Source organism: Dromaius novaehollandiae, chromosome 4 (genome assembly GCF_036370855.1).
Source record: "Dromaius novaehollandiae isolate bDroNov1 chromosome 4, bDroNov1.hap1, whole genome shotgun sequence".
Classification (NCBI taxonomy): domain Eukaryota; kingdom Metazoa; phylum Chordata; class Aves; order Casuariiformes; family Dromaiidae; genus Dromaius; species Dromaius novaehollandiae.
In genome coordinates, this window is record NC_088101.1 from 25,889,294 (window position 1) to 25,914,290 (window position 24,997).

Here is a 24,997-nt window from a genome sequence, read left to right on the forward strand (position 1 = left end):
AATGAAGGTAAAACTCTGTAATGGAAATTTAATGGTTAGGGCCTCTGTTTTACACTTTAGTCTACTTGTTGTATGCACATAGCCTTAGGGAAAGAAGCTCTCATGGAGCTTATTGCAAGCTGTTGTTATTTGTGTTCATCTTTAAAGGCTTTAGTATCTAAAGAAAATAACCTAGAGATGCACAGAATTTTGTAGTATTTTAGTTTGAGATTTAGGATTTTTTTTGTTTCTTTCATAGTTTGTTTTTCCATTTTACATCTCTTTACTGGAGTGAAGTACTGTTTAACATAATCTTTTCTTCTTTGTGATGTGGTATATCTGTCCACTGAAAGAAGACTGTGTAAAATATCTACACAGGAGATTGTATGCAACCGGGGGAAAAAACAATTTATAATGAAGGGTGATATGTGCTAATCCTAATTTGAACATTCTTGATTCACGAGAGCATTTTACCAGTAGAGGGAGCTGTGAGACTCTGAAGACAATAAAAGTATAGGCTAGAGAAGTATAGAAATAACGGAAGAAAAAAATTTTTTGTTTTTCTTTTTTCTTCCTTTATGCCCGGGAAAAAGATAGTCAAAGAGAGCCAAGGAAAAAGCAGAATAAATTTTGTGAGGTAGTTTAAAAGCCATTAAAGTCATAGTTTAAATGTGCCTGTTCAGAAAAGATATTTGAAATTGGGATCTAGTAGCATATGAATAAGCACATGGCAGGATATTATCTAGCCATGCACTGTCATCAGGGAATTCTGTGATGAAGTGCTGTAAGACATTACAGATAAGGCTGCATTCGTATTTTGGGTTAAACCTCAAGGCTGTCCTCAGGTCCACACAGTATTTTTGACCTTTCAGCAAAGCTCTTATATGAATCAGGGTTTTTTTTCCTAACTATGACAGTAGAAGCATGGGTGTAAAATTTTCAGAAGCCAAGAAAAGAGTTTCAGGGAATATTTACTGAAGAACAAGCGTTCTTGCAGTGTACAAGTATGTTCCATGCATGTATCAGAAAGGATGCAGGGCTGGGAAGTAGGCTGCCCTGTAGACATAGGGACAGGGCTGGATTACCACCATGAGGCGTGATTACAGGGACACAGCAGGTCTAAACTAATGCAGACCCTCAAAAGATGAGTTATTATTACCTCAACCCTTAGGAAATGATGTGGCTCAGGGAAGGTGAGGCTGAACTAAAATCAACATGTAGACTGGACAACGTGAGCAGAACATTATGGATATTTATCGCTTGTGAGAAACACCAGTATTTGAAGTCAGCTTAGTCTAAAGTCATTCTTTATCTTTTTAAGATACCTTCAATATTTTTATTCATGTTCTGTACATATAGTAATCTTAGACACTTGGGTGTTTTCAGGGTTCTTTTAGATTTTACAGTCCTTATTACAAAATATGCAATATGCAACACACAGAGAAACCTTTTATCAACGTAAGTATTATGGTAAGGCAACCAAGTTGCCATTTGAGAATCAGTCCAAAAATAATACTTCATTTCTAGCTGTAGAAAATAGTTTCTGCAGCCCTTAATAGTAGGGTGCTCAGACAGGTAGGGCTTGGTACTAATACCATTTAGTACTTACAGCAAATTGTAATTGATGTTGTGTCATCAAGGCAAAAGACTAAATGTAAGGAACTGGCCTATGTTTTCATCAGGGTAAGTAATCACAACTTTGTGCTGTGAGGTAGTGAAAGGAGAAAAAAAAAACAGAGGATATGTAGAAAAAAAATTTTTTGTTGTTGGATTTTGTTTCTGATCCTGTTCTGGATGAAGTATTCAGCCTCTTTTGAAGATTCTCTTGGCTTCAACTCCTTCATACAGATAGGTCTGTTAAGAAATTAAGGGAAAAAATCTGTAACTGCTATTACAAAAATTTATTTCACAGATTCTCTTGAGAGATAATAATGATTGATTAATTGGGACAGGTGGCCCTGTGGGGGCCTATAGACTACTAGTAAGGGCTCTGAGGACAGGAACTTAAGAAAAGGAACCTATTGTCAATAGGCATAAATTCTCCATACAAAGATTTTTATCACCACTGGAAAACTTTTGGGGGCTTGAGGGAAAAAAAAGAAGTTCAAACGCCATATTCCCAGTACCATTATTTAACAAGCTTCACCTATGTGACTGCTTTTAGTAAAATTATGAAGAAAGACTGAGGGGTTAGACTTTGTTTTTGGTATCCCAAATCTCACACCTGTCCATGGATTTTTTTTTTTTTTTTTTTTTAAGAAGCTTGTGATCAGATAGTGGAGAGGATATTAAAACATTAGAGTTCAGTCTCTGCCTTTGCCACAGAGCTGTGGAGCAGTTGCTTTTTGTCTCAAGCTCCCTCCCTTTGTCTCCCCCCTCCCCTGACCCCCAAACCAAAGTTTGTCTTAAAAGGGCCTATATCAGCTGTTAAATGTAGTACACTGGTAGTGTAAGACTTTAATAAGGCAGACACTTGGAAAAGGGCCTTCAGTCAGAATGTGCATGTGTATAGTATGATAGCTTCTATTCACAGAATTCAGAATGCCTTTGTAAGATACAGTTCACATTGCTAGGAAAACATAAAAATTATGTCTTGCCAATTTTATTTTAAAGTTTTAAATTTTAATAGATTACTATGAGAATTTTAACTAGAGGTTGGTTATTTGAAGAAAGTATTTCTTTTTTTGGAACAGCTTTGAAAATGTTTCAGTTCATTATAGCTTTTAAGTTGCACATAAGTGATTGCTTAACTCACCTGAACAAGTTCATCACCTATGATTTCTCTGAATGCCATGAGTACTTTTCCATTATCTTTTCTAGTAAATGTTCCTACAAGTTTATTTCCTTCTTTGTTCCAAGAGCCCTATGATTGGGGGGGGGGGGGGAAACAGAACTTTTTTAATGAAGATGACACTGATTTCACATAAATACTGCATCAATGTTCAAAAGTAGGAAGAGATTGAAATGATATCATGCTTTTTTTGACATTGTGGGAAACACTGTAAAAATGGAATATTTAATAAAACTACTTCCAACTTATTCAATTACATGTTAGTCAAGCTAGTAGTTTTTATTTTCAGTGCTCAGTACACCTTATTTTAATGAATTATGTCAATACTAAAAAAGTAATTTCTTATAAATACCCACTCTTTGCTCTAGATCGTGTCTTACAAGCAGTATGATTGCAATGGCATGGATTTCAGCACGTGGAAGTTGCTGGATAATCTGCTTTTTGAGCACTGTATCTAACCCCGAGCTTCATGTTGCAAAATAGTTCCATTAACAGTTGAGACTAACTTGTGTTTTTCTATATAAACTGTAAACATATCTGGGCATTCAGACCTGAAAAGACCTTAGAAGTTAAATTTATGTTAAAAACTAGAAAGACAAATCATTAATCTTAAATCTGTTATTCATAAAGTTATTATCGTATGAAAAAGTCTCTTACAGTAAGTTCAGTCCCATCAGCCAGACTATACTCAAAATTGACTCCCAAAGTGAATTCAATTTGTATGGAACGGAAGTTACTTGATTCTTTGATAGTAAATTTGTTTCCGTCTTGTTGAATAACGATCTTCAGATTATCAGCGGCTCCTAACTTCCTTTTCATTATGTTAACACCTAGAAGAATCAATTAACATCAATTGGAAAAATACTTTAGAGCATTGTATTTCTGTCTTTTTCACTGGCTTCTGTGTGGACAAGTGAGCTTATTCCAGTACTTTGGACCAGATTCTTATTTTTCTTCACATTTCCTTGAAGCCATTTTCAGCAGCACAGATTTGACACAAAACAGTATCCAACTGTTAGGTTTATATCCCTATTACACTCAGTTTGTACAAGTTTAAAGTAAGCATCAAGATGTTAAAATGTCTTGAATCCTGTGTCCTATGACAGTTAAAGTTAGTGATTGCCTTTCTTTGTAATTTGTAAACCAGTTTATATCATGTCATCAAAAATAATATTCCTGCTATAGAATTTTGCTTAAATTTTATCATTCAAATTCTTGGAGCCTTTGCCAGACAAATGTAGACTTAGAGATTCCTCCCTCTGCCTTATACCAAATGCAAATGCAAAACAGCTTTACTGGAGTTGGTTAAGTTACTTTAGATAAACATAATATAGTGGAAATCAGAACCTTTCCCAGTAGCTTATTTTTTTTTCCCCTGAGGAGGAAAACCAGAATATTTTGAAAATAAATAACAGGACACTATACAAGAGCAGAACATCAGACAGCCAATTGACAGGATAGCTAGAAGGTGGTTCATAGGCAGATAGTTTGTGATCAGTAACAGTGGTATTATCCTTTTAGAAGGGATTGGAAAAGTAAGGCTTACCCATTGTCTCCATGAACTTTTCATAGTTTTCATTTCTGTCTACTTTCCAAGTACCGTTAAATGCCATGTTTTTGTCTGAAAGAGGACTTCCCTGAAGTAGCAGAGCTTTGCTAAGAGAATTTATGAACTGGCTTATCTTGAAAGCAGTTTGCAGGATGATGTGGCTGGCTAAAGCTCAAGTGGTGTGCTGATCTTTTCAAGGTAAAGTTTACTGTAGTTTAATCAAATGTCCAGTTGTAACCACCTTGCCCACTGAATCTCTCCCTTCTTGCCAGCAAATCATGACAATCTCTTTATTTTATTTTATTTTTTAAAGCATGGCTAATACATTCATCTTATGTTTGAGTTGTAGTAAAAATCAGCTGCCCAGTGCAGGCAGTAATTACACTTAGAAAATTTATTGACATTTTCTGTCTCTGTGTTGTATAGAACTTCATGCTCTGGGAGAGTCTTTATACTACTGGAGAATATATATTTACTCAGCAAACCAAGCACAAACCTCTACTTTGTCTGTTACAATTTGTTGTAGAAACCTGTTCTGCTCTAAGTAATAAGCATAGGACAGAGGGTTTACTGAGTTCCTACAGGTTGTTTCAGAGAACTGTTCACTTGCTTCTTGTCTGGTGCTGAGCTCTGAAAATTGTGATGATCTTCTGTATCGATCCCTGCTCTTTAATAGTTTAAATTCTAAGCAGTTTCTTCAAATTTTCTAGATCATAACATACTTGGTGAATGTGCTGTGCATATACCTGTTCCCACAGCAGAAAAATATGTGCAGCTAAGTGAATTTATCTGATGTGGTTGATTTCCACAGATCCCTGATACATCTCCTTCAAGAATAATACAGAGCCAGAGCCTACCCTCAGTTAGCTTTTGTGAATACACCTTCTTCTCCCCAAAATGATGCTACTTGAAACTGAGCTAATCTATTGAGCCAGCTTCTGTCCATACCAAATTTGGGGTCATAATTACCCTGTTCAAGTGCATGGCACCAGCTTTGCTCTCTATTAGATTTAAAATAATGCAGATCCTGAATGCCAAACTGGATTTCGCTTGGTGTGCAGGTCGTAGCTTGTGCCAATGAATTTTATCAGTGTCTCTTGTTTTCATAATGTATTACATGTAGGATTCCAGCCTAGAATATGAGGTTTTACTGGAACTGTAGCTATGAATTTAGAACTTTGCTAGCAATACCAGGATAGTGTGATTTTTCACTCAGTCAGCTTCGTTTTGTGATCAGTACTAATCCAACCAACAGACCGGAGAAGAAAAATAGCTTGACAATTATCTCTCACCTGTTGTGTTTTTTTTTGTTTGTTTGTTTGTTTGTTTTTTTAAAAAAAGTCAAGAGTGTTGATTCCTATTGTTACAAGTGATGTGGGGAAAAGCACCATACTCTCAGCCAAAACAGGGTGCTAGAAGCAGGCCATGTGTCGGAAATATTTTTTTCCAGAGCCTTTGGTCTCCTGAAACATGGGATTTGTTGCAGACTAGTCAGTGGCAGTTGTGAACACCTCATTTTCCAACCACAGCTATACCAGTTCAAGTAGTTTCTCCCTGCAGTAGCTTGTCTCTCTACCAGAGGTTGTGTCAGATCTGCCAATGGAGCTGCTTTTATGAATGTTCCCTCATCCATTTCAAATGAAGTGAGCTATCTGCTCTTACACAGTGGCTGTTTCTAGCTTGGAATTTTGCCTAGACTGTGTGGGGAAGAGGGGGGGGTATGAAGAATCTCACTTGCCAGATGAACAGCTCCTGCGCGGGCAGAGTAGTAGCCCCCAGTACAGGGCAGCGCTGAACATGTTGGAGCACTAACCTTGTGAGCTAGTGCAGCTGGGAGAGAACAGGGATCCACAGCCGAGTTCCTTTTCACTGTGGGAAGCTTTACTCACGAGCGACAAGGATTGGGGTTGTGGACATATGTTCTCTTTAGGCTGCAGTTTATTCCCAATCTTCCAAAGTCCAAGTTACTGTCATTCCCCTCCCTCAAAGCTGCAGTCTTTTAGTCTGAGAAATGCCTTTACCCTCTAGGGCTAGGAAGAGGCAGTCTACCACTCTTCCTGTGCTAGATGCATATTATTTCCTTTTTCTTCTGCCTCTTACGTTCTTTTCTTTCAGGATAAAGAAGCCTGTCAGATGGAAGGCTTCCAGGCTGCTTACTCTTTCTTTAGTGGAGGTGGTGAAGGAAGTACCTCAAAACATCTATATAACACCAGCCTCTAGGTCTCATTATATAGTTTTTACGTGCAGTTTCTTCCCACATTTTCATGCAGTTTTTTTAATCACTTAGACTTGCATAAAAGTTCCAAAATAATCTTTGCAAAGAAGTAGGCATATTTTGGGGTAGGAAAAATTATCTTTTCTTTATAATTAAAATATTAGAATTCCGTAATCATGATCTTGTATGCAGGACAAAATTGAAGTACTTCATCTCACTCTGAGCTGGAGCAGCATATGGTGCAAGTAAGATATTTGACTTAGGGAAATACATCTCTGCTAGCATACTTGCCCTGTAATCTGAACTGGATAAAAATCAGCCAACTGTAAGATGGAAGATGTGTAGTTATATTAGCGTGGTGCTGAATCTGAACTCAGTGTCTCAGAAGGCATCATAGTTTATGTCTAGTGCTGTGCTAATCATGGATACCTATTATACTGTTAAGCCAGTTTAAGAAATGGGCAAAATGAGTTGTTTTTTTTTTTTTTAATCTGATTATCCCTTTTTTTATTGCATTGGAGCATCCCTTGACCCTTTGTACTTATCATTGCCCACATATATTTTATATGTATGCAATGTATCCGTGAATAAATATACCTGATATCTGGTTATAGTTCATGCAACTTATTGTTGATTAGCAGTTAATTATCAACTCTGCTTTCTTCATAGTCTTTGCAGAAGTGTTTGTTCTGTCAGTGGTGTAGTGCAACTTCTGAACCATTTTTTTGAATCCAGGAGAAAAGTGAGGCTGTACAACAGTTCAAATATTACATAAGTAGAAGAAGATATATGTAATGTATGTATATGTATAATGTACAGTGTTTTCATATGCAAAGAATGCCAATGCTGTTTGTGTGTGTGGTTTTTTTTTTTTTTTTTTTTTTTTCCTGACAGCTACTTTGAAAATACTCTATTTGAATAATGGAAGTAGCCCTTTAGTTCACATTATTTCAGAGGTATATGAAATCTAATGAATAGGCAGAAAATTACCACTTATTTTGAGCATTTCAGGAGAGTTTTCTACTTTTTAGGTGAGCTCTGCATTCTCTCCAAGAACCTGCTGATTGATTTGACTTGAGAAATGTTAAAATGTCTAAAATAATATTTATATATTTAAACAAAATTAATGTTACTGATTGTTCTTCTTGGTTTAAATCCATTTCATCATCTTTAACTCTGAAAAAATAACTCAGAGTAGTGGTGCCCCACAGCTTAGGCATGAATGTCTAAATCAAACTTAACCAGTAATTTTTCTGAACATTAAAAAAGGGGTAGGGTCCTCTGTAAAGAGTCATAACTAACTGGGGCTTCTCTGCTTATCAGGTGCACTTTTCTTCTCACAGCTTGCCTCTTCCCCATTGTGGTCCTTTGATCTCTCTCAGAAGTGTAGCTAACTAGCCGACTCCAAACTCCTTCACCATGGGAGCAGCAAGTAGCTGGGTCCTGAAAATGGAGCTTGTTGCTCCATTTCTGTCCTGTTTTCCTTTCCTTGTGCTTCCTTTCACTGGGTATGAATCCTTGGGATGCTGTTCAGATCAGCCCCACGGATCTGTCAGTTAAGTAAGAATCTCTGCAGATGGTCAGTGTTTATGAATTACATTAATAATTGTGAATTATGATTATGAATTACATTTATAATCTATACAATTAGATTGCATTCTCTACATGAGTGTAGCACTAACAGCATAAAGAACTGTTCTTTCTCTGAGGTCTGGTGAAACGTCAGCAACAGAACAAGCAGCTGTATTTTTTCCTCTCTCAGAGTTTGTATGAATTGTTTAGGAACATGAGCACACTAACATCTGACTTAACTTTTCTTCCATGTAAAAATCTTACTATATACACCTTATTCAAAGTTCTTTGAGTTCCATATAAAAGCTGTTATCCAGTTAGCTCCGCTTCTAAAGTTATGATTAAAATTGTTTTTATAGATTTTTTTACTTTTGAATATTCCACAAGCTTTCTCCTTTCTCGGTGTAGCCTTTTCTTGTACACTTTTCACAACTACAGTTTTTGCTTAGATGATGCATTGAAAAACCTGTTTTCTGGTGTTGCTGTGTGCATGAAAATCATGATGGTGGTGATTTTTGGCTTAATGGCTTTCTTTGTGGCTTATTCTTCAACTTGTCAGTTTCAGAATACTAGGAATAGGCTGCAAAACATCTTAACTTTGAAGTTTGATCTTTGAATGAGGTGGATGAATATAAATTATTAACTTATATGGTCATACTAAACTCATCATGCCAATCTCTGATAATCAAGAATATATCACTTCAGACTGTACTGTGAAAATTAATTGACAGTGAGAATCCAAAGATCAGGGTGACAAAAATGCTTTTGCAGTGGGTTACATTCTTCTATCCCATTTATTGTTTTGTGGCTTGTCCTCAAGTTCAGCGTGAAATTAGGTAGGACAGTAGAACTCATGAAATGATAATTGGCTCAGGGCCAGCATAAACATTTTATACATACTATTATATAAATTATATATATTATATGTGAATCGTGTTAAAACCATGCAGATTAACTGGTTTCTGTCAGGGAGTTGTGAACTGAATTGGCAGCACTTATGCATGTGTTCTACTGGATGAATCTTCTAGGTGTCTTAGCATGGATTTTAAAGAGATTTGGGCACATTTAAGTGCATCTGGTTCCCTCTGTTTAAGTTTTACCATACATTTAAACAACAAGAATCAAATTTATATGTATATGGCAATTAGTTCTTTCTTTTCTCCTCTTAAACCCGTGTTGCTTTCTCTTGTCTGTTTTATTTCGTGAATTAAAACTAAAGTATCTAGGATGTGTGCTAACTTGCAGATTTAGCAGGTATAGGATGAAATGTACTAAACACAATGGAAATGAGGTCTGAAATCAAATCCCTGTAACTCAATAGAACACCCCAGATAGTTCATTGCTTTAGGGTATGTCTGCATGGTCTTGCATCAGTAAGCCAACTCTAGTAAAACTATAGGTGGCCTATAAACAAGGAGCTTGGTTTAGCCTAACTAATGCCATTGCTTGGATAAATAAATTTGAAGTACATATTGCAATTGGATGTTGTATTGCAGCAGGATTAGACCATGCTCAAGCTAGCTTTTTTCCACCCCAGCTGCATGTTTGCTAAATTCCTTTTTTTTTTTTTTTTTTTTTTTTTTTTGTCTCAGGAAGAATCTCCTGGCTGCTGTTGATAATGCAATCTGTTTGACAGGAAGGTTCAACATTTGAAGATTACTTGGAAATTTTCTGTGAGTATAGAATCCATTCGATTAGCTAGTAGTCTGCTCTGGATCTTAAAGCTTACACTCATGCATCTGTATATGCATGTTTTAATTTGTGCGTAATGTTAGTGACCCATAAAGTGCTGCATGTTTTGAGCATTGATTATTGGAGAGAACTGAAGAGCATGAGCTCCAGATTAAAAAATACAGAAGCAAAATGCTGGAGTTACTTAGAGCTATACCAGCTGTGGTATTTGCTTCACCCATTGGTTCATCCTAAAATGAGTCCTAGAGTTACCAGGAATGGTTGAATATGGCCTAGTTGCGATGAAGAGGGGGTGGTATTGGCCCATTGCTAATATAAATACAGTATGCTTTTCCAGTAAAGGCTATATGAATCTCTGAGTATTAGTGTCACTTGTCACACACAGTTTGATATGTCAGTTGACCTCTAGGGCTTTGTGTCAGGCTTATCTAGTTGCTAAGATATTTAAATGTATGTCTTACTACGCTTTTCATGTATTTTCTAGCCAGATAGTACTTAGTAGCAGGCAAATTTAAGAAAGCAGTTTCTTTTTAGAATATGAGGTGTGATCAAAGATGGATTTGAGTTATAATCCAAGAAGCTAATGAGGTACAGTATTGAAAGTCTGCATCTGTCTTTTCATGTTCTCCAAAATTTGAACTGGAATTTCAGTTTGTTTCAACATAGCTATTTGCTGATCATACAGTATGCTCTTCGTTATGATATAGCTTCAAACTCCACCAAAGGTTATTGTGATTATCTGGATTAGTGTGTCTAATCTGATCTCCTCTGTAAAATAGTGACTTTCACTTAGCTCAGGAAATGGAGGAGGGAGCCTTCCATGGTTGAGATAATTGAATATTTATATATCTAAGAGGAAAAGAAGGCTTCAATACAAGCCATTCTTTTCTTCACATCTTATGTAAAAGCAGAACTAGGACCCAGATCTCGGTTCTGCTTCCAGCTCAGAAGCAGACTTTCTGTGTGACCTTGATGAAATTAATCCCTCTATTTATCTGTAAAATGAAAATAACACTTCTATTCTATGAAAAGCTGTTGTGATCGTAAAATCATTCATGGCAGTGACTTAACTACTACAAAGAAGGGTTCAAAGAAATGCCTGTATGTGAATGTATGATGTGTAACGTAGTCGTATGAGTTAACCATATATTTTACTCCCTGTTTTTTTCTTAAAGATCTTGTGTTGGACAACTGAACACGTTGTTCAAGGACGTATTCTGGTGTACTATATGTATGTACTATGGTACACATTCTGGTGTACTATAAAACACATTTTTCTACAAGCACTGTACTTCAAACTTTGATGTTAAAACAACCGAAAGAAACCTATGTAAAGATAAAGTACAAGATCCATTACCCCCTATTAACCACTGGGTGGGCAGGAGCAGGCTATGGCTGAATTGGTTATCCTGGTATTTCAGCAGGAAAGAGGATTTTATCTTGATAGTACTGGTTCAGAACAGAAAATAATACAGCTGTTTGGAAAACAGCTTAATCTCTCAAAAACATAAAAAATACTCCATCTTAAATAAAATAGAGCTTTGGAATATTGGGGGGAAAACATGCAGCCAGGTGTTTCAAAATATTCTGAAATGAAAATATTGAAGTGAAAATTTACTGTATTTATAAATTGTTGTGATATCTTTCAACCGAAATTGAAGTTCTAAAGTTCCGGTTCTGTAAGAGCTGAGAAGTGCTACTTGCCTTTCAAAGCTGAAAAATTCAATGGCTGTATGACTGCATAGATCATTGAGGATCCTAAAGCTCAAGAGGCACTGTAGCAAACTCGTACATCTGAATTATTTCCTAAAAATCTTAAAGGGTGAGATTTCAGAGGAATGTGAAATGCACATCAGCAAGAGCTGTTACCACTATTATTACAAATATGTCTGGAGGGTGGGGCCATTGTCTTTGCCATTTGTGAAAGAGTCACGGTAGTTGTGCAAGATATGAAAGATGATATAATATTATTTTTTACCTTTAAAAAAAAAAAACAACCTACTTCAAGGTTATATTTTTTTCTGGGGTAGGTAAGGAACATATTCCAATGCTCCTGGTAAAAACTGTGCTACCTGTCAGAAAATATTCAAATATTTAGTAGTCCAGTGAAGAGCAAGCAGGAGCATGACTAGGCTGATGAGTGAGGTGGAAAGCTTGTAGTCCCATCAGCACATGGTTACCTGATATATGTATATATACATAGTTGTTGAGTTGCGTTCACAAATTGCAGTTGGTTTGGGCAAACAGCGCTCATGTTTTGTGCCGGACTAAATCTGGCCCTTCATAACTTTTTGAATAGGACTGTTGTTTGTCAGGGACATACATACTTGTTGGTTTTGCCTAGAGCTAAAAAAAATCAGGCCAGAAGTGTTGCTGCAGAGAACTTAACAGGCAAAGAACAGGAAGTGCCAAGAAGCCTGCTGGTCTCGATTCACTTCTAGGATCAGCAGTTTACACAAGATGTGGCTTTACTGTCAGAAAAAAGTTTTTCACACTTTTGTTTGAAGTCACTGGCTTTACTGTTTTAATCTATTTTATGTGCTGTTGCCCCAGCAATTGGTATTTGGGGGCAGAGGATGAGGATGGATGTTGACCAGTTCTGTTCACACAGCTTCTTTATAACAGCTGGATTTATCAGTTCTACTTGTGCAATAAATAGCCTGGTTTCTGACAATTCCTGATAAGTGTAGCTGTAGTGCTCCCTAGTGGATAATAGGAGTGAATTATTTTATTTTTTGCTGCTTTTCGACAAGAAATACCATACCACTGACAGTGCTTATGTTAGGAGTATCTTGATATTAACAGCGAAGTTCTTCTCAGCAGAAGGATCTAGAGTAGCTGTTAATATATGCAATAAATAAAATATACATTTATAGAAGCAATTATATGAATCAAAGAACAATGCAATGTTGAATTTGATAATTTGATTATCAGATAAACATTGATTATTGATTCAACCTCAATAATATTAACAAACAGTAAAATTTAATTTACATTGTCCTTTTTTATTTTACAAATCATGAAAACAGTACAAAGAGAAGAATGAGAAAATAAGTAATTAAGCAGCAGTTTGACCACAGACAATAACCTAACTCTGTTCTCTATTAACTGTACAGTAAGGAGGACATATGATTCTCATAAGTAATGTAAATAGTTTTACTAAAGAGTTGTGGGACAGCAACAAGCAAGATCATAACATTCAGAAGACTTTAATACTACTAAAAAGCAGAACATAATATACAGAGTAACCCCATCAACCTAGTACAAAAATATTGTGCCCAGAAACTACATATTTGTTCAAATATTATTAAAAGATAAAAGAATACAGATAGACAAACTCAGTGGCTAGTGACTGTGATTAACATTTTTATTAAGCTGTAATAGAAGTGTATATTAAAACTATTTACAGTGCATTTCACACTACATTCTTTGAGACACGTGTGTGTCTGCCATGTGAATACATAGAGGGCTCAAATTCTAACTTCAGTTACATCTGTAAGGTACCTTGGACATCAGCAGGAATAGCTGAATACAGTAAAGAATAGGTGAAGCAGGTGTTACCAAGGGTAAGAGTTTGGTCCCTCTTTATATGTATAGGCAAAAAAGGTAGATTTGACCCATTCCTTCACTTTCTATACAGCTCAATCCAACTCCCACTGAGGTAAATGGGAATCATTTATTTAACTTCAAATGGGCATTTAAGCATTCCCTAGGCCTTAGCATGACAAGCTCATGCTGTGGCAGTTAGTGGAAACTAGCTATTAAATAGCATTGTCACATTAGTGTACATTTCCAAACAGTGGTACTTAGATACGAGTTTCTCTATAGAAACGTACTTCTTTATGTTGAAGATAAAGTTTCCCATGCAGTTTTCATTCATCTAGCAATGACAAAGACAAAATATCTTGATGTCACAATTTTCTACATTAAGCAAGTGTCACTAATTACCAGGCTAGACTCTGTGATGTTTCTTGTTCCTATAAAATCCAAACTGAAACTCCAGCCCTCGTTATTTCTCGTGTGCTGGGCAAACTCAGATTTTTATTCAAGCTTATCTTTCAGACTAGTGCATGTCCCTGAAGACGCTCTCTAGTGTTGTATTATAGAGTAGGCAGTTGTAAAAATAAAGCTGAATCCCTGTGGATTGTAAACTGCATGTGATTTGGCATGAAGAAGAAGCTACAGTGTCACAGAGAGAAAATTCCTAACTAATGCTAATGTAAAACTTTGCCTTGAAGATTAAGTCTCTATAAAACTCTTACAAGTGTATGAATTTATTTTGAGTCGGACACTTTTTCCTTCATCACTCTCCACTATGATTCTCATGCATAACTCAAGGGGCCCAAACCAGATCACCCAAGCAACACCACCTAATTTTAAAGGGCTATACATTTCTCTATAATGGGTTGAAATAATCAATTACCCTGTAATTTTGAAGAATCTTAGATATGAATTAGACACTACTCTGAAACTGGCAGTTCTTGCCAGTGCCAGATAAAATGGGTTGGAATGGAGTTCAAAAACTTACCTTTGTATGTGCCCAGTTGGCAGAGGGCAATACATAAAATCAGGCTGCAGTCCTCTCTTCTAAGGAGAGATCAGCTAGTAATCAATGGAATACTTTATTCACTTTTATCACTTGTACAAGTGCAATTACAGCCCACTTGTACTTCCATTCTGTGCAGATCTGAGAGTGATCCACTCTTAACTACTAATCAAAGATCAATAGTATCTCCACAACCTAGATTACAAATAAGACATTATTAAAGACTGATGGTTTATTTTTCCCTCCTTTCTTTTACTGTGAGACAATAGAAAACATATACATTCTGCAGCTAATATTAGATGAGTGACTAACTTGTTGGAAAAGAAGTGCTATGTGCACCTTAAGAGCCTCATTGTTATTTTTAATTAGAAGAGCTAGGGTCAATCAACAATTTTTTAGATGTTAATATATATGCCAAGTTATTTTTTCCAAAAGAGTAACAAAAACAGAAACAAAAGTGTGCTCTGAGCACTGAACTGTGCTGTGGAGTGACTTCACAGGAAAGTATGTGCGTGTCTGAGAACAAATAGGATCCTAACTTAGATGTCTTTATTGAGAAAAATATTAAAAAGATAGTGGGACAAATTCTGCACCCAAAAACTTCAATATCAAATTTCACAATAGCTTTAGTGGAATTAAGACTGAACTAACAAATTGATAAACTCCATTTCAGCTTATATCTTGCACAGTCCTTGCTGATTTCTTTATCTAGGCAACATGAATTAGGGTAGAATATGTCTGAGACCTGACTAAAATAATTGGATACACAACTCATAATGAAATTAATGACAGCGGCATGGCTATAATCCAGTAGCTTGGTTTGAAAACATTGCCTGAAATGCATTGCATTCAGAGCTCAGAGAACAGCCTGGTATTCTTCATATTGTTACCTGTATACATTATAAAATGTAAGAACAATTTTCTGCACACAGTCCTCACAAAAGCCATGAGACAAAACCAGCACCCTTTGATTTTGCCTTCAGGCAGACTGAAACACCATATAAATAACTTGATCACTGTCTGAATTTTCATGGAGTATAGCAAACTATGCTTTTAAGGTCCTTAAACCAGTAGTTTAAAAGGTTTAGTTTTGTAGAAATATATACAAATACAGGTGTATTAAGACAACATGTATTTACTATAATCTCTATTTTTATATTTGTTCTGATCTTTGTAGTGGAAGAAATTCTGTGGGTTAAATGTGTAAAGATGTGTACCTAAATATATGCACAGTATGACTGTGTACATTTTCAGTGGAACTTTGAAAAAATGCAACCTGTTAGGTTTATTTTTCTTAAGTCAAAGGTATGAATCCAGCACTCCTTTGTAACGTTTACAAGTTTGTCATAATAAAGCTATGCTGAACACGCAATATAGCAGAGAAATATAAATACTGGGATCTTAATGTAAATGATATGTCACTATACTGTAATACTACTATAGTTGATTTGCTGTCTTGTTACCATGAATTACTAGTCTCAGCCATAATAGCAGAATACACCTTTATATACATATACTTTGTTCAGATCTATATTAAATATATATCTTACCAGTTGACTCAGTTAATGATTATATTTCAGTGTCTGAAGCATCCAAGGAAAAGAAAGAAAATACAAGGATTATGCAAATCCTGAAGCACAATCCCCTGTTTATCAAAAAGGAACTGAAAACTTTTAGGAGGACCCACTGTAGTTTTTCTGCATATATAGGATGTATATTATATATATACACATACATTGTACTGTGTATGCATATAAATGCACATTTGGAGTACTTACATAACAGTGCCCCTGGAATTCTTAATTATTACAGCATTCCATAACTTTTTGGAAAATCTGAAAAAAATAACTATTACTATAAATATTTTTGTAGAAAAATGTTTTCAAATTTATCTGCAATAATATATTATTGGTAGTCATTAGGGAAATTTGAGATAGGATTTGGTCAGTAACAAATAATTTAGGTTGGCAGAAATGCTGCAGACCATAAGAATATCTTTTTCTACATTTTTAAGAACTTATATTATGGAACTCAGTATTGTGGAATATTTTGAAACATTTGTTTCATCTTTTATTAACTTCTGGTACTTTTTATCTAAACAGAGACTGGTAAAAAGAGGTTGTTTTCACTGTCTTTCTGACCAGCTGCTGTAGGTGGGATTAATAATTTCTTGGGAAGAAGAATTTTTTGCAGTTTCCATCTAGAATTTTCTGGATTACCATGATACAAATAAATTCCTGTACTTCAAAGTATAATCCCAAATGTATAGGTTTTGCCTAAAATTACTGCCAATTGTAATTAAAAATTCATTGTTCCAGATTTAAAAACTTAACATTTTTTGTTGGTGCATGCATCAAAGTTGCATCCATATTACTAACCAGTCTTATACTGCTGACATTAATCTCCTAATTCTGTCTACGCAGAGCTCTCTTATGCTAGCATGTTTTGGATTTGTTTTACGTGTGTATTTTCTTCAATTGTTTCCCAGTGATCAATTCAAAACAATTTTTATTAGTCATTTTCATTTAAATAAAGTCAGTTTCTTCTTTTCCTACTGCAAGTTAATTGGTTTCTTTCTTTTTTAATACTTGTTAATGTCTCCTATACAAATGGTAAGTTCCTGTAGTATTCTCAGCTATTTTTGTTTAGTCTTCCTTTTTCCTTTAAGACTTGGCGATTAATAATTGTTGACATTAACTAGTGCTAAAAATGATTTCTAAAAAATGTTATCATAAAACTTTCTGAAATCTCAAGCAGTTCTTCAAAGTGGTCATAGTCATTTCATAACAGCAGTGGCCTAAAGAATCGACATCACTAACAGTCACTACAAGTATGTCATTCCTGGGTCATTCTGAATCGGATTCTCATCTCTTGCTCTTCCAGTCACATTCTCTTCTACTTTTCCTGCCCTTCTGTTGGTTGTGATGATGTTAATTTTAATCTTCAGAATCAAGATAAAGCCAGGATACAAAACTGAGCCTGTTTAGTTTCCATTTCTCTGTCTGTTTCTTGCAGCCTTCTTTGGGAAGCATTCTTCCAAGGCTGCCTGTCAGTTATGTTGAGTTGTGACTTTTCATCACTTGTTAAGCAGATATCCTCATCCGTGGATAATTACAACACTTTGACCATAAAACTCATAATAAGCCCATAATAAGAAATTTGCAGGGTTTTTTAAAACTTCTCCAAACGTAAGACATTTTGTTGAGGCATTCTTCTAATACAAATACTGTAGGGTAAACAAGTTCTAGGGCTTTTCCATTTCAAAGCCCTGTTCTGTCTCCTGAAAGAGGTTAGCATAGTATATGCTGAATTAGGCTCCCCAGACTTAGTCCCAAACCTTCCTCTAAACCTCTGGGAAGAGAACGGGCAACACTGCTCATTACTTATATAACCTAACACAACAAGACTGAAAGAGGAAAAAAGGTGCGAAATGCAGTAGTCTTTAACATACTGGCCACATATGATCACTAAACAACTATGTACATCTCTAAAGTAATAGACTCTCAAGGACAGTCAAGTAACTGCACTCATACCATCTTGTAGAACAGGGAAGCATAAACTAACCCTGCAGATCTTTTTTCCATCTCACTCAGATGAAATAGACAAAATATACAATCTTTATATAACCTTGGCATATACATGATCATGCTATGTTTTAAAATGTGGAAAAATAATACAGCAGTGGCAAAACATAAGCCAAATCCATACAGTGTTTAGCAAAAGGCAGTACTCCCCAATTACTATGTCTTCTATGTGAACTTAAGCTTGTGGTTGTCAAATCAGCACCTCAGTTCCGTTTGGCTTGATTGCTTTCTCCGTTAATCAGATTCTTTTCTTGTTGTTCAGCTAAGGATTGCCATTTCTGCCTATTTTTTCTACAGCCATCCAGTAGGGGGTAGCAGGCCTCTGATACGTGTGTCAGGGCCTGAAATAAATTAAGAACATATAAGACAGGTTATATTTAACAACCAAATAAGTGTTCTTAAAGATGACTGTTACAGAAACCAAAATGACTGAAGTACAAAGTATCTATACTTGAAATTGAACTTGTATTTGGAACTTACTTCAAGGAAGACTTCCTGTTGCAGATCAAATATGAACACAGTTACCTGGCATGTGTAGATCAGACTAAATGGCTGTGTCCATTTAGCACATCATACGTAAGGGCAGAAGGAGCTGGGATAATAGTTTGTTTTATCATGTGCAAGTCACCTATCCAGGATTCCTAGCAAAGTACTATACATGGACTTTGTTTGCAAGCCCACCCTTTGTATATATGGCAAGGTTTATCATAAGGATGACCTTGGAATGGTCATCAGATATATACAGAGCAGTTATATCCAGTGTGACTGTATTCAGTGACGTAACAACTAATGCAGATCAGTTCTCCAAGGAACATTTGAATGCAAGACAATTAGCACCTGATAGATGAATTACATTTGCTCTTGGGAACAGCTCAGGCCACTCTCAAATATTTTTCATTCCTTGACGTGGTTGAGGAAAAGTGGATTATGGTATTTAAGCACAGAACTGAAAAATTAAAAGAATTCATGAGCATTTTTGTATATTTTTCATTCCTGATGGAAGTGATGAACATGTATCCTCACGTTATAAAGACACGTAGTCCTTACTTGCATAAGTGGTTCTGCTGACTTGTGGAATGAAGTAGCCCAGCTCAAAAGTGTGAAGTGAGAGCTTGCTTAATAATTTGGATGGTGCTGAACAGACAACAGGATATGGGCAAGAGTGTTTGAGCCCACTGATTCTATAAATTTTCTTATAACTTAGAAAAATGTTACATAGGGACTCCACTGAATTGTAAAGTATATGGTATAAATTTTTATAGTTCCTTTTGGCTTTATAGGCTGCTTCATTAGTTCCAGTAAACTTGATTGAATTTTTCTTGATTTTTACCATTATAAGAAGAATGGGGCTCTCAAATATCTCTGGGGTATTCCTGTTTTATTTATCTGAATACATCTAAACAGCATTAAAGAAAGCTGAGCAGTGCACTTTATTTCCAATAAAAAATGAGTGAAACATACTTTTGTTTTTTTCAGATTTCTGAACTTAAGGGGAAGACCTGTGTAGACCATTCAGCTTAACTGCACTGGTCATATATCTAACATACGCCACAAAACTTCTTCAGTTTATTTGGATTTGAATTACTCTGAATACAATGGTAAGTAAGTTCCTTGCAGTGCTGCCCTGGGCACTTATCTCTTGTTCCATTGTGTGTTAAATTCCTACTGACTGGATGAAAGCCCATAAAAAAACTCAGTTAGTGAAAAGGTTGTATTACATGCCTGTTCATTGTTTGCTTTTATAGCATTAGAATATTTGGAGAGTTAATTGTGTGCTTCTTCATTTTCAAAGTAACATTGAATTGAAATAGTTTATATATTTTACCATCTGTTACTCACTGAAGAAAAAAAAATGTATAAGCAGGTGATGTCCCCTACCTGTACTCCAGTCAGAACAAACAAACACTGGATCAACTGAAAACATAGCCTTTCCTTGGATTTAGCAGTACTGTTTCCTTAAATACTAAGTATCACCACATATTTTGGTCTAAAGTTTTTTCTGCCTGATGTTTTTTGTCATTTCCTCACAGGCTCCCTGTTCCCTTTAGTCCTCTCTGCCCCTACAAATAAGTCATCCTCACCTCTCGGGTTAGGACACATCTGCCAGCATACTTTGAGCCTATATAAAGTCACAGACACTGCTACACCCTGCTACATGCTGTTTCAGTTCGGGTGAGACTTTGAGACAGGATGACAAATGAGAGTGCTACACTGAAAGCTGTAAGAGGCAAAATGGTCTGAACCAAAAGGTACTTCCTAGAGTTCTGCTAATGGGTGTAACATGCCTGCTCACAAAGGAGGGAGAAGACTGTGAACATTTCTTGGCAGTTTTGGCTGCTGACCAGGAATGGACTTGTATTCTCTGTGGCATAACAAAGCTGCAGTTTTAAAGCAGAGGCACAGTAGTTAGAAGTACTTATTTCCTTACAGAATCATACCGGGCCTGGGTACAGTCTGGACTAGTATCATTCGGTAACTGTTGTGAGATGCAGTGCGTATTTCAGAGTAAATAATTGAAGACTTTCTGGTCTTTTTCTAAATGGAAAGGTAAAGCTCTCCCGTAACAACAAAAAGTATGGAAGTTCAGTCTTTGGAGCTGTGGCCCCTGACACCTGTTTAGCTTTTCTGTTCAGAGAATTTTCTGTTTCTAAGGTCTGTACATTTCCACAGCTATTCAGTCTTCTTTCAATGGCGTACCTCCTACTGGAGAGAGCTTTCTGAGGCTTCCCAGCAAAGGCTGCTGTATTTTCCTGACAAGCAGTTTCTACAGCACAGAAAGATGTAAGTTTTAGGGGCAGCAGCTAGGAGCTCTCTCTCTTTCTTCTACCCTTGTTTCCTTCCAGCTGGTAGATGTGGATTCTTTTTAGAAGGATTTACTGTGGAAGAGGGCAAAATTTGAGCAATCATCTTGTTCTTACCTCCCACTGGAAGATTCCTAGAAGTAGCCCATCTACTTCTCACCTTTCAAATCTCAGTTCTTGCAGAATGCATGCTACAATCTCAGGCTTTCACCCTAGTGCTTTGCTGGTTTAAAAGATTAGAAACTACTATGTTTTGTTTCACACTGTGTCTGACCAAGTACCTGCTTAGGGCAGTTTGTGACTAGGATGAAAAACATTTCCAGTTCTCTCATGCAGTTTTTGTGTGTGACGAGAGAGGGAGAAAAAAGGGATGGGGAATTTTAAACTCAGGTGAATTTCCTATATATAGGGTATCACTTTTTGCATGATGAATTCAGAATGCTTTAAAATTCATATAAGAACAGGCTTTATCAGTGCAGTAGATGGATACTATTCTTTTCATTGTTAGCAAAGCGTCAGATATTTGTGACTTTCCCTAAAGGTCATAGCAGCTCACTGGCAGAATCAAGAATATAACCCAGGGATCTAACACCCGGTTCCCAGAACACAGCATTTACCGCCTGGTTTAAAAAATATATATGTAACAAAAGACATTAATCAGACAAACATGTCATTAATGGTAAATATTAAAATAATCACATCCATGAAACATATGTACTATATAATGAAGTAATTTGTCTTTTTTAGCTAAGGAACTACAACAAACTTGATTCTAATTTTAAATCTGCAGTTATTACAGGCTACAGTGAGCAGTTCTGGTTTTAGATATTTGCAATCCTTTCTTATGTATACTACCTCATACAGCTGTAAACAAACAGCATCTATGAATCCAACCTGCATGCTGGGAATTTTATTTTTCTTCTCTCTGTTCATTAGGTCCTGCAAATAAAAAGTAAATAAGCTTTATATTTAAATACATTAAATAAAAAGAAAATTCAAGAGAAGGCTGGAATTATACAAGAGCAGTTTAAAAAGCACAGTAAGCTCAGCATAGCAGGGTATCAGTAAGTGTGTTATGCTGGTAATCTGACTGCATGACTGGCCTTCAGAGCTTGTCTTTGGACTGGCAGAGCCCAAATAGCCAGAGGAATAGGCAAACTTACCTGCTTAGGATAGGTCACAAATAGGCACCAATCTAGAAATGTACTTCCTAGACAATTTAGCAGTACTGACTTGGAGGAAATAATGCTGTCTGTTCTTTTGGCTCAAAGAGAATGAGACAGTGTTGGTATTTGTGAACCACAGAAGAAAAGTGACTACCAGGAAGACAGGGAAGGAGCTGGTTCTGTGTTCTGGTCACTGGCAGAAATGCTGGCTTTTGAAAAGTGTGCGAAGTCCTGTTTGTAGGAGTCATTTTGAAAGAGGTGATTCTGTGTGATTCTCTCACTTACTGTTGGTTCTATGTTGAGTTCTTTCCGCTCTTTATCTCCTTGATCAAAGAACTCTGTAGCTACAAGCTCAGCAATCTGTAAGAAATTTCACACATTGAGAGCTATAAAAGTTTAATTGCTACCTATAATCAAAACATTTTTCCTGTGTGGAGCTTCTGGCCTGTATGATGAAGACAATGTATCATAAGAACACATATATGAAGTATAAATACTTCATGTATTGTCTCATGTGTATGCATAATACTCTGGACTTGTGTAAACCCTACTACCAAAGCTTACTTTATGTATTAGTTAAATCTCAAGATAATCCTGCAAGGTACTGATGTACAAATTAAAACATAAATGTTAAGGACTGTATTTTAAATCTAGAACTAAGAGTAATGATTTTCAAAAGTCACTAATGATTTTAAATTATTACTTTCTGGATATTCTACCTGTGAAATCTGATCTCTTGCACTTAAACATTAGGCACCTGCTGTTTTAAAAATCATTTCTGCTTAGGATATATCAAATTTGGAGCTGCTATAATGAGATTCTCCAGCTTAACAGTTAGCTCTCAGAGTTCTTCATCACACATCTATGCAGAAAAAAATGTGCTTGCATGTGCTGATATTTATTCTGACAGTACAAGCAAATTGAATAAAATGGCTGGAATATTTGATAGCTTGTAAGAGCTGGCATGATAAACACAGACAAAGGTCAGCTGATACTAAGTAGCATGTTGCATTAGTTGACTGCCTTGTGATAACACAGAAATGTTCGAAATAACAAAAAGCATCCTAATGTACCTTCAGATTACTGCTAACAGGATGACATAGCTAAATGCACAGATCCTGCTGCAGAGACTTGAGAAAATCTTCAACCCCCATTTAGCTCTTTGAAGGATTGCTTCCTAAGGCCCTGCATCCCACCAATGCCTTTACAGTGAGGGAGGCTAGATGGAAGAAGCAGAAGCTCTTATGTAGAGCTTATATTTAGGAAAACTTAAAATTAAGCATATACCCGTTGCTGAACTGGCCATGGTTTGGTTATGGCTGATAAATCACAAGCAGTCATCAGCATTGCTCTGTAGAAAAAAAGAAAGAAATCTATGAATTATTGTACGGTGAAACTTATGTAGCCATCAAGTCAAATGATTAGTAAATAGAATATCCAATTTCAAGGAAAATCAAAGTCAGACAAAACGTGAAATTAAAGCAAAGTTATGAAGATGTCCAAGGTTTGATGATGTGGTAGACACTTTCACCTGTGTGAAATGAGCACACAGATATGAGCAAATCTGGACTAGCTCATTTGATGGATTCACATGAAATGAACTGTTTTCATTTCATTTGCTACTGCACAGATATAACATTTATTTGCTTCTGTCATTAACAGTGACTGCCATCTTTGTTACAGTTCCAGTATGAAGGCCAAGGACTGAATTAGGAGTAGACATAGAATATGACTAAACTAGACTGATTTTTAAAGGTACTGAATTTGAAATAGGGTAGCCTGCCTTTCTGAAACAACCTAAGTAAGCCTGCTTTTCTGTAGCTATGCAATACAAGATGTGTCTCTATTTTTAATCTTTTTTTTTTCACTGTCAGAAATGAATCTAGTTCAAAACAAACAGCCTGTCCTGAATCTTTAGACTATTGGTTTCAGCAGTTCAGCGATTAAGGAGAGCATATCCACAGAAAAAGAACAACAGGGTACCTAGGCAGCAATCCTGTGCTCTTTAGGAAGAACAGAAATGCTTATGTAACTCCACGTGCTACTTACTGAAGTTTATTATACAGGCTACAGAGTTACACCCAGGAACTTACTCAGTGACAAATGTTACCTGTGCCAGTTTGTACAGGCACAAAGTACACAGATCTGCTGGTTTTAATGAAATTCACAGCAATGTGGCATGGAAAATCTGGTGCTTAATATTAATCAGCTGTTAATCATCCACATTTACTTACAAAAATAGCTCCTTCTGCATAGGATCTTCCCAGTTAAATTGCTTCTTCCTTAGAAGTTCAAAGAACTCTCCCCTCCTCCTTTAAAATAAGTAAAAACAAGAAAAGATTTTACAGCATGCTGACACAATCCAAACATCCAACAAAGACTATCCAGCCAAACTTGCTTCTAACTTACTTTATATATAGTGCTAGGTCTGTGGCAAGAATGGCTTGTTTTATCATTTTCAGTGTGGCCTTGTATTCTTCAATGGAAAGGCTGCTGAGAATCTGATTTCCCTTTACAGAAAACAAAACGAGTGTTAACAATAAAATGGGCAACAGCTCACCAGTATGCTAAAATCTCTCTTAAATGCTGAATCATTCTTATTTGTTTACTAGTATCTGTTGTTATGCTTTTATCCTGCTACATTTTGCAGATTCCCCAATTAAAAAATAAAAATTCCAGTGTTCTTGAGTAATGGCAGACAGCCCTGCAGCAGCAGTATCATCATGGACTGTATTACAAAATGAAACTGCAGACAGAGCAATGTCAAAGCCTGTTAAGTTAATTTCATTCACCAGGAATAAATTTGCTGCTAGCCATATCCTAGCATTTCTTTCCTTTCTTTCCCCTCCTGAAGTACAGGAACTATAACAGATTCTCGTACCTGCTTTTAAATCTCATGTAAATTAAAATATTTTTCTTTTATTAAGCAACATAAATAACAAACTATTACATAAAAAGATGACAGTGAAATCAAATCATTATGGAGCTGGTGGGGTGGCAGTTTGCCTCTGCTTTTTTCCATATTTTCCTGTCTGAATAAGAGAGAATCACTTAGAACATTAAGGATGCCAAAACTACCAAACCTGTGATAGGAAATGAACA

At 36.1% G+C, this 24,997-nt stretch overlaps 3 protein-coding genes across 8 annotated transcripts in view; 1 reads left to right on the forward strand and 2 right to left on the reverse strand.

Moving 5' to 3' along the window:
• Positions 1-24,997, forward strand: part of LOC135328147 (uncharacterized) — a 51,893-nt gene that overhangs the window by 2,049 nt on the left and 24,847 nt on the right. The window contains exons 2-3 of the mRNA XM_064510498.1: positions 9,699-9,779; positions 19,405-19,526. The gene's annotated coding sequence lies outside the window, so the exon portion shown is untranslated. The remainder of the gene's footprint in view (positions 1-9,698; positions 9,780-19,404; positions 19,527-24,997) is intronic.
• Positions 1,270-4,440, reverse strand: FABP2 (fatty acid binding protein 2). Its single transcript, XM_026096118.2, has 4 exons — positions 4,317-4,440; positions 3,428-3,600; positions 2,735-2,842; positions 1,270-1,833 (listed from the first exon to the last, which is right to left on the reverse strand). The coding sequence occupies exons 1-4, from the start codon at positions 4,381-4,383 to the stop codon at positions 1,783-1,785; spliced, it is 399 nt and encodes a 132-aa protein (XP_025951903.2). The 5' UTR covers positions 4,384-4,440; the 3' UTR covers positions 1,270-1,782.
• Positions 12,783-24,997, reverse strand: part of PDE5A (phosphodiesterase 5A) — a 75,787-nt gene continuing 63,572 nt past the window's right edge. For all 6 annotated transcript variants that reach the window (XM_026096110.2, XM_026096109.2, XM_026096111.2 and 3 more), the window contains exons 16-21: positions 24,305-24,405; positions 24,130-24,207; positions 23,183-23,246; positions 22,181-22,255; positions 21,585-21,668; positions 12,783-18,269 (exon numbers count right to left, since the gene is read on the reverse strand). In XM_026096110.2, coding sequence (XP_025951895.1) covers positions 18,132-18,269; positions 21,585-21,668; positions 22,181-22,255; positions 23,183-23,246; positions 24,130-24,207; positions 24,305-24,405 — 540 coding nt within the window. In that variant the 3' untranslated portion in view covers positions 12,783-18,131. The remainder of the gene's footprint in view (positions 18,270-21,584; positions 21,669-22,180; positions 22,256-23,182; positions 23,247-24,129; positions 24,208-24,304; positions 24,406-24,997) is intronic.